The following is a 12,011-nucleotide window of genomic DNA, read 5'->3' as shown; positions in this document are numbered from 1 at the left end:
TTTGCTAAATCTTAATGATCTTTCAACCTTAACTTCACTCTAGGAGAGTCGTGGTTAATTTAGTGCCTTGCTGCTGTATCTGCTTTCTTAGAAAGGACCTTGGAAAAAGATGAGACAAGTGGTTTGAATAAGTGAAGAGACCTGTTTTGATTGCGTGATGTCTGTCTGTTGTTCAGCAACTCATTTCTCACATCAAGTAAAAGCAATTGCTAGAGCCATAACATTGCATAGTTGTCAGATAAAGCAGCCCTTGTGCCCTAAGCCTGCACTGAGAGTACTTCCTTTTCTGACTGTTCAGGGCACTTTGGGTTTTCTCCTCCTTAGGTTCTCATTTAAGATTTTGTTTGTTCTCTCACAGAAAAAAATAAGAGCATCTGGGTATTTGATGCCTTTATGTGGACCTAAAGACTTCTCTCAAGTGGGGTTATTAAAATTGGAGCCTGTGCCACATGTCTGTCTTCTAAAGAAGATGATTAATAACAGCCATCTTTCCACTCTCCCATGTCAAGTGGAAGGTTATGAATGGAGAAATACATTGTGCAGGAGTACTTTTTATTTGTTTCTTTCTTCACTGTTTTTTATATTTCTAATCCAGATGCAGAGTCTTTGAAACTGCACATTTTTTCAGAGACAATGTCTGGACACAAGTCTGACTGCTCTCCCTGAACCTGCATCTGAACTGTCCTCAAAGCAGCCAAACAGAAAGCTGCTGTCTTGCCCTGTCCCCTGAACCAGTCAGTTGCAAGGTGGGAGGCATGAGGGCTTTCAGTCCCAAATCCAGCTCTTCAGGAAACCACAGATGTCTGAAATGTGAACAGTGAGCTCTGCCTACACTTGCACGGTAAGCTTTTCCACTAACATTATAATATATAGTTAAATTTGCAGCATTTTTAACAGCTGAAGTGTATCTTTATTAAAAGAATTTGACTGCGTAGCATATGCAGGAAGTGACACAGAATTTCTGGTTAAACTTGAGCATAGGAAGTTCTGCAGCAATATGCGAAGGAACTTCTTCTTGGTGAGGGTGACAGAGCACTGGAATGGGCTGTCCAGAGAGGTTGTGGAGTCTCCTTTGGAGATATTCAAGACCCATCTGGATGCCTACCTGTGCAGCTTGCTGTAGGAGCCTGCTTTGCAGTGGGTTGGACTCGGTGATTTCTGGAGCTCCCTTACAGCCCCTACGATTCTGTGATTCCTCTACTGAGTCTGAGACCAGCGAATCACTGTTGGGATGTGACTTTGCTTATTGAATGCATTTCTTTGTGTACTGTAGGCTGGCCAGCAAACTGTGGCAGAGTATTTCAGCCAAAGGCCACAGAGAGAATTATATCAGGCAATAAAGTAAAGCCACACTCTTGGCCTTGGCAAGTTGATTACAAGTATGCACAGCCTTTATGGCAGTTTTTCAGGAATGCAAATAGTGCTGCCTCGGAAGAGGCTGCTGTTGAAGCCAGTATAACAGAGACAAATAACTCATCATGTTGGCAAATTCTTGTCTACCTTTAGGTCACTCCTGCTTACCTTGAAGACATTGTCAAGCCTATTGTATCCTACAAAATGTACACAGAAATTCCTCTCCTTCGTAAAGCATATGTGTGTTGCAGTGTGTATCCATCATATCTGAACTAGGTGTGCTTCTCACTTAGTAAGGGGGAAGACATGCAATTAATGGTCATTAAAGAATCTTCTGTTTTTGCAAAAGTGCATGTGTATGCAAAGTGTTTACTCTTTGAGCTGCGTCTGCCAGCTAAAGCTTTGACAGGTATCAGCACAGAGAAAAATGAATTGGAAAAAAAAGAAGAAAAAAAACAGGAAAAGTTGAGTGAGGATTAAAATGGCCATGCCTGCAGTTTTGCTTTAGAGATTTGTGGGATGCATTTTCCAGGTGTGTATTGTGCAGAAGATGCTGTGTTGATAAACTGATGAACAACTGATGAGTATTTGGACATGCTTTTACCAACGTGTCTTTGCATAGCTTATTCCATTCTAATACTTTCATTGCATACATGAAGAAGCATGTAAATAAAACACACAAATATTTTTCTCTAGTAACTCCTATTGTGCATTTCTATTATCAAAAGTTAATCTGTTCCTTTAGTCTGTCCTACTCATAGATAACATGTCCTTGGTTAAAACCGCAGTTGTTGTGGTTTTTGCACTGACAGGTTTGGACCAGAACAAGTAACAGATTTGTGCATTTCTCTGTTGAACACCTACCACAGACATTGGGTTCTCAGTGCGGCACGTTGCTTCCAAGTAAGTTCTGCCTTTTGTTAGACTTCCTGCAGAGAACCTTTCTGGGAACATCTGTACATGACAGACAAATATGGAGTTTGGTATAATCCGTTCTTCATTTCATGCAAAGTAGGATAGGCAAATGAAGTTTGCACAAGTGAGATTCTTAAACTAAAGAAAGTTAAAAGTACAGTGCGAGGTGCAGGGAAAGGTTATCTGAACATCTGTGTGCAGTATATGAAAGGGTCTGCATGGGAGTTCGAAGCATTTGGCTTATCTCTGGCGTTGAGGTGGCTCACCATGGAAAGCAAAGACTGAGTGTGAGTAAAACCAGTGCGGAGAGCTTTGAAAATCTGCTATGGGGCCATGAAGTGAGGGCTGTGGAGCATTGTCAGTTGTGTTCTGGGCCTGGCCGGCCCAGCAGGACAAGCTGGGGAGGGCAGGGACAGGGCTGGTGGCAGCTGTGGGAGTGCGTGTCAGGTCATGGCCTGTCAGGAAGGGGACCAAGGATGGACGTCAGAGGAGGTGTGTGTGTGGGAGTGCGAGCTGCAGGGTCATGGAGACGAAGGGAAAATGGCCTGTTTCCAAGGGAGAGCCTGATACGGCTGTCCTGCGGGCAGTGTGCCATTTCCCTGACGTCTGCAGTCACGGCTTTAACTGCAGGCTGTGCTTTGGCACTGCTGCCTCGTACAGGGCACGGCTGGGAGAGGGCTCGGCTGTCCCGTCAGGGCACCCGGCTGAGTCTGCCTGCAGCTGCACTGCTGGCAGTATCACTTTCCCTTTTAAACAGTGATGTGCTGCCCAGTATGGGGTAAATTACACTGTGAGGTGTGTTAGACTGTGACGCACCACTAAAAGGAGTCTGGTCTCATCCAATTGTCTCCTGCACTTTAGATATTTATAAATGTTGACCAGACACTCTCTCAGCCTTCTCTTCTCCTGAGACAGGCGAGGTTTAGGTTAGATATTAGGAGGAAGTTTTTCACACAGAGGGTGGTGAGGCACTGGAACAGGTTGCCCAAGGAGGCTGTGGATGCCCCATCCCTGGAGGCATTCAAGGCCAGGCTGGATGTGGCTCCGGGCAGCCTGGTCTGGTGGTTGGTGACCCTGCACATAGCAGGAGTTTGGAACTACATGAGCATTGCGGTCCTTTCCAAGCCAGGCCATTTTATGATTCTCCAGGCTGCACAGACCCAGGTCCCTCAGCCTTTCCTCATACAGGAGGCGCTCCATGCCATTTATCATCTTTGTCATCTCCCGCCCCGCGCTCCTTAGAGATCTTTTCCAACTCCATCACTCTGCGTCGCTATGAGCCTTGCGCGCCACGACGGCGCAGCCGTTCCTTCGTGCCGCCAGGCGGCGCTCGGGGCGGTGGTCTCGCGAGAGCGCCGTTTATCTCCCGGCAGCCGCGGCGCCGCCGTGCTGATCGCAGAGCGCCGCGCCGGCAGCACGGGGAGGGCACGGTGAGTGGGGGCTGCGGGCGGGTACCGCCGGATGTCGCTTCCTCGGTGCGCAGCGCGCCCTGCAATGCCGCCGGCTGCTGATGGGGACTCGGGAGCGCGGTGCCGGGGCCGCAGCTGTGGTGCGGTCCTTCTCCCCTAAGTAGGCTCCCACACCCTCGCTGAGGGGCCCGGTCCATGGCGATAAGGCGCGGGGCTGCCCAGCCCAGCCCTGGGGAACGCCTGCGGTGCCTCCCGCTCGGGCCGCTGGGAGGCAGGGATGGGCGTCCTTACAGCGTGGGGTTATTTAAGGGGCCGAGGAAAGGGAAAACGAGCCGTCAGATCTTTCCGTAACGCAGCGACGCTTCGGCCGTGTGATTTCTGACGGAGCAGAACAGCCATTTTGCGAGAGCCGCCGGGCTGCGTGAGGGAAGGCGGCGTTTGCCGCTCTTTGTGTGCGCCTCGCGGGGAGCCTCGAGCGGCAACGGCGCCGTGAGGCGGCTGTGAGGTGACTTCGTCAGGCGGCTGTGCCGGGGAGGGCTCAGCTGACGGGCGTGCTGTGATTCGGCTGCTCATGTGGTAAGATGGCTCCTGAGCGAGAGGGCTGAGAGACAGCTGTGTTGGTCGGTTTGTTTGCATGGGGGACTGAAAGGTGCGTTGTGGTGCTTGCAAGGGTGGAAAAATAAAATAAGTGAAAAACTTATGGTCAGGCTGCATTTCAAGGAAATGTCTCAGGGAGCCGCAAGCTCCACGGATGGCTGATTCTAAGGGATGTTGTAAAGAGTGCATTAGTGAGGTGAAGGGTGTGAAACCTTGTAGAACAGCAGCTGGATGAGCCAGGCTGTGTCAGTACGAGGACAGAATGGCACTTGCAGGCTGTTCTTCCCTTCCTCGGCAGCTCTGCTGAGCCTCACTGGGATCAGCTCCCAGCTGCTGGAGTTTGCTGGCTAGACAGAAATGCCAGGGGCACGTGAGCAGCAGGGAGGATTGCCTAAGCTCCTGTGGTTGAGCCTGTTGTCAAATAACTGTTGTTTTTCCTGTGGTTGCATAAATTCCGTGGGCCGAAGCATTCCGGAGTCTGCTGTTGCTCCTGGAGAGAACTTCATCTCTGCTCAGAAAAGTTTGTCGCTGTGGAGTCTCGGGCTTTGTTTTTCCCTTTAATAGAGAAGTAGTGCAGATGGTTCTTCGTAGGATGCCCTTCCTCTTTCCTTAAGGAAACCTCTAAGAATTTATTACTGTGCTTTAGGAACACGCTAAGAATGAGTCTGCCACAAGACAGAAATAGAAGCTCTTGCAGCAGCGAAACACTGGCTAAGTGCCTTCAGGCGAGGAAGGACTTGGAAACAGCTATCTCTGGAATTGTCAAAGCCGAGCAGCAGATTAAAGAGAACTGGCGAGAGGTAATTTTTCATTTGTTAAAAATGCATTAATAACTAATGTGACTTCACTGACAGTTGAAATCATTCCAGAGTACTTTCTGTGGGGAAGATGGTCTGAAGTTTTCCAAGAGATGGGCAAATATCTTGGCCTGTAACCTAGGCATGCTTTTGGTGAAGTTGTTCTGTACTGCTAGCCTAGGCATGCAGGATTTTCTAAAGCTTTTGGCTGAAGTATCTGAGTAGTGAAATGTTGTGAATAACATCGCTATTTGATAATCCTTTAGAGGCAGCTTGGAAACTTGCACTGACTTGTCATGCGGTGTTGTGGGTTACTGTGGTTTAGAGCTTGAGGAATAAATTGTTACAAAAATACCACTTCTGACTGAGAAATAATATTTTGTAATCTGTGCAGCATATGCTCATTGGTACTGTTTGACAGCTACAGCAAAAATGGAAAATGTTACCTTGCAGGTTAAAGCCAAGATTCACAGCCATATCAGTCGCCAGCTGGAATGCCTGCGCAGCCGTGAGGTGTGGCTGTTTGAGCAGGTAGATCTCATTCAGCAGCTGAAGGAGGAGGCATTGCAGCAGCAAGCTCAGCAGCTCTATTGGGTAGGAAATGGTTGCATGTTCATTTTCTTGCACTGGGATTTTAAAATGAACTGCGTCTTTGCAATTATTTTCTTAGTTTTAACCTGGGAAGCCCAAACAATAATGAGTTTTTTGTCTTTCACACAGTACTTGGGACAGTTCAATTGCCTTATTCATCAGCTGGAACACTCCTACAATAACGAACTAGCAAACCAGATTTCAGTTTGCCTGGAGAGGTAAATATTGATTACAATGCAAGCTAACACAATTGGTATCTATTTTGACTTACAAATTTAACCCCGTTTGTGATTCTGGAAGAACTAATAATAGACCTGAGTCATCATTTCTGCATTTTAGTAGTTCATAGGGGTAAGGTTTTTAAAGCACTGTGAAATATGATTCATCTTCATCTTAGATTGGAAGAAAACAAATGAAGCAAAACCATAAAAAGCAGTGGGTGTACACATTTATGCAGATTTCTTCTGATTTTAATTGGTGATGGCAGTTGAAGTAAGAAGGAAAAACTTGTGTTTTGCTGTTTACTTTGCTCTAGTTTGTGAATTTGCATCTCCTTATTTTTTTTACGAGCAGTAAAAATCTTTCATTTTTGCTAATTATTGCCTAGTCAGTTCCCAAAACAGGACAGGTATAGAAGATTACAATATAAAAAAAAAAAAGTCTGTAACTCTCATCTTACTCTTTCAGACTGGAAAGTCTCACTCTTAAACCAGAGGAGTCTTCTGTTCTAAATTTTGAGGCTGATACATCGTACCTTCGCCAAGCTATTACCTCATTTGGTTCAATCAAAACAATGGTAAGCATCGAGATTTTACTGGATCGTAGTACTTAAAGTCTGTGTATATATAGTTAGAGCTTGAATAACTCTTGTTTAGAAATCATATAGTTTACTTGTTTAGTATTTAGACAGTGGTTTTTTAATTATTACACTTACTTCTGATTTTGACTGAACTTAGATCCAGTTATATGTTATGTTACTTTGGTTGTATTCTTACTCTTTTCCAGCAACTGAAAAATTAATGTTAACTGTGAGCATCTAAAGGAAAATCTTACGTTGTGGGAAGGTGTCTGTGCTGTAGAAGTATTTTGGGATTCTTATGTAAGCAGTGTATCTTCTATATTATTGGAGATCATTCTCTTAAAGGCAGTGAAATGGAATTAGTGTTTTTATAGCAAATCTTTATTGTATTCTGAATATTGAAAATTGTTGGCTATTAGGATTGGATCAGTTGTAATTGCACTTGGCTTCTGCTTCTTAGAAACTGAAAAAAACCGAGATTTAAACTGAACTGTACTTCTCTTTTCTTATAGCAAAACTCAGAGAGAGAGAATACTTCTCCTTGGTTCCCAGGGCAGAATTGTGCCCTAACAAACTGTGAGCAGGTAAGATTAGTACTCAAATCTGTTGATGTTTAGCTGTATCAATGGTAAAGGGAGAACTGCAGCACAGTGTGTTAGCCTGCTTGAGGAGTGGTTTCTGTTTGTGAAGGTATCTGAGTGGCCAGTAGCAGCTGCTGTGCTCAGCAATAGTGATCTGGTGTTCTAGCTGCTCCATGAATAGATGTACAAGAAGATAATATGGAAGTGAAGTTGGACTGTCAGTCGGATGTCTTAAATGAATGGTCCTTTATGTTGTCAGGTCAGGACTGGGAGCTGTATAATTTGTTTTAATCCAGGAGGTCATGGGCAACAAAATGCTGGGCCCTACACAGAAACAGTGCTGGTGAAGGTTTGGAGGGCAGCAAACCAAAGATGGAAGCGTGGTCAAATTTAGGGGGTTATGACTAGGTAGAAGCTGTAGAAGCTGTCACTTCCCTTTGTTGTCTTTTGCTCTCTGAACAATCTTGTATTACAAAACAGTCAATGCAGTGGCTTGAAGTCATAGAGATGACTGAAGATCTGCTTTTCTAACTAGAATAAATACTGGTTCAGTAATTCTGACATGTACTGAGTATTCACTTAGATGTTCACCTTCGATTGCTTCAGCAATTAGACAACTTGATAACTAACAATGTTTTTTTAATCAGCAGAAAACACTGTGTGGGACAGTGGGCACCTCGCTTGCTGACTGGTTACTTGGAAGCAGACCTGTGGATGTTTGCCGGGCTCCATATATTCCCAGCACCAATCTTGAGGAATGGGTTACCCAAAAATCTGTGTCAGAACCCAGCCAGGTATGCCATTAATGCACTAATCTTGTAAGGAGAGAATTGTTGCAGGTAGAACGTGGTAGAATTTAAATCTTCTGTAATTTTGAAGTGATGACTATGCAAACAGTTATTGAAACATTGCTTTTTAGTGTCAATAACTGTATTTCAATGTCTTTACTAGGATTTAAGCTCTTCCAAAGTCTGCTATTTTGAGAAAGCCTGGGGAAACTTGAAAGATTTGGAAAACTGGCTCCTGCGCAATCAACAGCATCATGTTGCTGGGAAGACAGATGGCCCTGGTCACAAGGACTCCACCTTGACTTCCAACTCGTCCTTTTCCATGGAAAATAAGGTGGAGGAATTGGAATCCCTTGTGCAAGAGGAGGTGGATCTTTCCGACTGGCTGCTTACACCTGGCGTGGAAAACGGAGGTAGTGCTTCAGATGAGAAATGGAAGTATGAATTTAAACCTTTTAGGGAAGAATTTAATTGCAATGATTGGCTCCTCAAAGCTGAAACATGTACCAGTTGTCGTGGCAGCCAGATCAAAAGCGTGGAAATTGAGAACCTGGGAAATCTGAAGTGCCTGAATGAGCATCTTGATGGAAAGAAGTTACCCACTACATCTGCTGTAAATGCCTGGCTTCTTCAGCACCCCCAGGCACCTTTTAAAATGGAAGATGTGTGCAAAGCTAACGAGCTGTGTAGCAGCTTCTCAGAGTGTGTGTGTGATGAAAACTGTGGAAAAGAGGCTCTGTGTAAATGGCTTCTGAAGAAAGAAGGGAAGGATAAAAATGGAGTTCCGATAAGCCAGAAGGCTGTACCAAACCCAGAGCACGAGAAGACAAAGTCTCTTGTCAATTCCTGGCTTAACCCTTCACAACAGCTCCCAGGGGAACCTGTTAGCGCCGAGAAAGTGGATTATTCAGCAGAGATAGCAGAACCCTTCAAAGTACTGCTTGAAAGGCCTCTGACAAGCTGGCTCGCCAAGTCTGAGCACAAAGCAGAAAGTGCAGATGAAAAGGCAAGCAGAGAGAAAGTAAACAGTAGTTCCAGAAGTCCCTTTGTGGACCTCTTGGCTCCGTTCCACCACCCCTTGAACGTAAACAGTTGGGTGTTGGCTTCAAACAACCTAGAAAATGATAACCCGCCTCCAGTGGAAGATAAATGGCTCCTACACAAGAAAGCACAAGTAAGCATATTCATAGCTGTTTGTTACTGCTGTGTTTTAAGCCGATGGATGAGTTTATTGTTTAAGAACTTTATGCTTATCTTTTTTTCTGAATTCATAACTCTTCTGTACAATATTGGCTGATAATTTTTAGGTTTTTTAGCTCTCTTAATGTCTTCATTGATTATTACTTAGTTATTTCAGTAGACTGGGCCAGTGTTTCACATACAGCAAGAGTTAATTTTTAAATACAAGTCGTCTTCATCTCAGAGATTCAGGATACAGGTGTTTTTTCTTTATGAGTGCTTGACAGACTTTGAAGATGCATCAGAATGTGTAGCTGACATTAATGAAGCTGGCCATTTTTCCAGGAGTTTGGCCTTCCTACGGTTTGCGACCTGTTTGCCTGCATGAAACTCAATGGAGGTAACGAGAAGTGGCTGTGTCGCACCACTCTGCAGGTAGGGTGCACTGACTGTGTTAGGATATCTGCACCTAAACGTAGCTTAGGTACCAAATAGAGAAGGCAGTGGCTTTCATCTTCAGAGTTCTCCAAATGTAACCTTTAACGACGTTGAGATTTCCTGCCCATATAGCATCTTAGCAGCTTGGGTCTTTTGCTTTGTCATTATTCCTTCTCTTGATTCCAGGCCAGGAAAGGAGTTGCTTACATTCTTGAGTAAAACAGTTCAACTGATTGACACTTGATGAAACCTTGTTAACTTCTGTTGTGACTAAAACATGCAGTTAACGTTTAAATGCCTAGGCAACTTCTTTCTTGTTTTGGTAATGCATTTACACATGACATTGTGCTTATCCTCGCTGTCAAAATAATCATAGAATTATAGAATGGCCTGGGTTGAAAAGGAGCACAGTGCTCATCTAGTTCCAACCTCTTTGCAGTGTGCAGGGTTGCCAACCACCAGACCAGGCTGCCCAGAGCCAGATCCAGCCTGGGATAACTGTAATTGTTTTTAAAATTCGTGGAAAGCCGCCTTCTGAACAGGTGCACGTCAAACCCTAGAAGGCAAGGTACTCCTTTTAGCAATCGTTTTAGTAGGATTTTTTTCCCAGTCTTACAAATGCTTTTGTTCAAAAGTGCTTCTTTCTGTTTATCGCAGATCAAAAAGAATAACCCTGTTTTAAACTTGTTTAGATGTGAAGAACTGGAGGCGTTGGGATTGTCCCCTTCCTGCTGACGAAACGCACATCATGCTGAGTGACTGCAGCCAGCTGAATTCTCGTCTTGGTGTTTGGGGGTCTGCTTTGTCTTTTACAATTATAACAGAAAAAGAAATCTTCATATAACAGAGTTGTGGTGCAAAATACGTCTTTTTGTTATGATTTAATTTTGAAACGTAAACCCACTGAGCATAAGCAATCTGACACTATAGAGATGTTAGTCAATTCGTATGTTAGGGGATTACCTGCATCTTCTTTAATGGGCTCTCTCTTGAAATATATTGAAACCAGTGCAAGCATAAAGCAAAATCTCTGGTGCTGTGAATCATCCACCTTGGCCATCCACATTCAGCTGCCACAGCTTTGACAGGAGCTGGATTCTAGCTTACTGGGGTTGCGAGGTAGCTTAGACTGTGCTTGGAATTAATTGTTTTTAATTGAGCAGTCGCTAATTGTAAAGGTTTCTTTTGCATCTTATATTGGTGTGTCTCCCAGCTGAGTACGCATAGTCTAAATTTTGAATACCTCAGTTTGTGGAAGCTGGCACATGACAGGAGAGTTGGTGACATGGTTTGCAACTTCTTGAGCCCTTCAGAGGACAGGGTAGACATTGGTCTGACAAAGGAAAAACAAAATCGGGTTGGTGGGCTTTTCCAGAGCGTTAACTTCGATGGCATCGGTAGGGCCAGAAGCTCCTGTGTCTGCAGCATTTAGTAACTACTGGAATTTCATGGAAAGAACTGTAAAATTAGATGTGTACGTTTCTGCTAGTTTTAGGTAAGTCATGATGAGCTTTTATTGATTAAGCCAGTGGAAAGCAGGCATCCTAGCCAGGTGGCATTTAAAGGTAATATTTGGGGAATTGGATTCCTTCTCTTCAGATTGGATTTTTTTTTTCTATTTTAATTGGGAAGCACTGGCTTTGCAAACTGCAGATCCCACTATCTGATCAATTTTAATGTTTTAGCTATGAAATTTCTTACTGTTATCAGTATGAAAGTGAGGGTTTCAGTAATTCTGCTCCCTATAGCCATAGACATACAGCTCAGGAGATATTTTACGTCTTGAGTTCATAGGAAACAAAGCGACGTTGGGTGGAAATGTGGATCACACCTGTCAGTTTGCATGAGAAACTGAAGTTGCATCATTCCTGCTGCAGCTTCTACTCACTTCAGACTTATTGACTAAAAAGCCTCCCCTTTTCCCTATGGCTGAAGCCTGCCTCGGAGTAAAAATGATTTCACTTCCTTACAGTGCTGTAGAAATCAACAAGATCCAACCTCGATATGTGCGCACACGTTGCTGTCTGATACAACCTGTGTATTTGTTCCAGTTTTTGGGCTGAGGAGTACACTGCACACCTGAAACTGGACCCCAAAAGGGCTTGACATCAGTGGACCACTACCTAGAGGCTTTTGTACTTCAGTAGTTGGAGCTTTCTACCGAAAGCAGAAAGGTGCTTCTGAAGTTCACTTTTCTCCTTTGAACGTGTCTTTGTTGCATGGGGAGATGTACTGTGACTAACTCCAATAATAGCCTAATTTGATTAGCAGTTGAACTTGATGAAGGTGATTAAAGTGCAGCCCACCTCCTGTAATTCCTCGTAGTTGTTGTGTGCTACCTTATCAGTTCATTATGAGCCTTTAAACCTTGGGGGTATGTATTCCTTTACTTACTCAACTGACTTATCACTAATTGATATTTATGTAAAACATTAATTAGTCTTTTCCATTAAAATAATTGCAGCCAAGCTGTGTGGTGTGGCTTCTTTGTGGAATGGTTAACAAAACTGCTAGACTTGCCTGGGTAACTTCTGCTCGGGTGTTGCTGTGGCTCTGCTCTCACT

The 12,011-nt window shown here is 44.2% G+C and overlaps 2 protein-coding genes across 9 annotated transcripts in view; both read left to right on the top strand.

Moving 5' to 3' along the window:
* Positions 1–2,251, top strand: part of GPRIN2 (G protein regulated inducer of neurite outgrowth 2) — a 37,594-nt gene extending 35,343 nt beyond the window's left edge. For all 5 annotated transcript variants that reach the window (XR_002117002.1, XR_004160451.1, XR_004160450.1 and 2 more), the window contains 2 exons: positions 596–841; positions 2,166–2,251. The gene's annotated coding sequence lies outside the window, so the exon portion shown is untranslated. The remainder of the gene's footprint in view (positions 1–595; positions 842–2,165) is intronic.
* A 1,343-nt stretch (positions 2,252–3,594) lies between these two features.
* Positions 3,595–11,915, top strand: NCOA4 (nuclear receptor coactivator 4). 4 transcript variants are annotated; one of them, XM_010714166.2, is made up of 10 exons: positions 3,595–3,698; positions 4,921–5,074; positions 5,525–5,665; positions 5,792–5,880; positions 6,350–6,458; positions 6,974–7,045; positions 7,690–7,836; positions 7,994–9,004; positions 9,339–9,444; positions 10,140–11,915. In XM_010714166.2, exons 2-9 carry the CDS (start codon positions 4,934–4,936, stop codon positions 9,411–9,413), a joined length of 1,785 nt encoding a protein of 594 aa, XP_010712468.1. In that variant the 5' UTR covers positions 3,595–3,698; positions 4,921–4,933; the 3' UTR covers positions 9,414–9,444; positions 10,140–11,915. The 4 variants fall into 4 exon arrangements, with proteins under 4 accessions (XP_010712468.1, XP_010712467.1, XP_010712465.1 ...); XM_010714165.3 differs by having other exon boundaries at positions 3,596–3,698; positions 7,693–7,836; positions 9,355–9,444; XM_010714163.3 differs by having other exon boundaries at positions 3,596–3,698; positions 9,355–9,444.
* Positions 11,916–12,011: the final 96 nt, after the last annotated feature.

Source organism: Meleagris gallopavo, chromosome 8 (genome assembly GCF_000146605.3).
Source record: "Meleagris gallopavo isolate NT-WF06-2002-E0010 breed Aviagen turkey brand Nicholas breeding stock chromosome 8, Turkey_5.1, whole genome shotgun sequence".
In the NCBI taxonomy this organism is placed as follows: domain Eukaryota; kingdom Metazoa; phylum Chordata; class Aves; order Galliformes; family Phasianidae; genus Meleagris; species Meleagris gallopavo.
Note: the sequence above shows the minus strand (reverse complement) of the source record. Positions and strands in the feature narration are given on the sequence as shown.

Bases quoted from the DNA above. Each gene is read 5' to 3' on its own strand.
- NCOA4 (XM_010714167.3), top strand. The intron at 5,666-5,791 runs GTAGGAAATGGT...TCTTTCACACAG, and splicing joins AAGCTCAGCAGCTCTATTGG to TACTTGGGACAGTTCAATTG. The intron at 7,837-7,993 runs GTATGCCATTAA...TGTCTTTACTAG, and splicing joins CTGTGTCAGAACCCAGCCAG to GATTTAAGCTCTTCCAAAGT.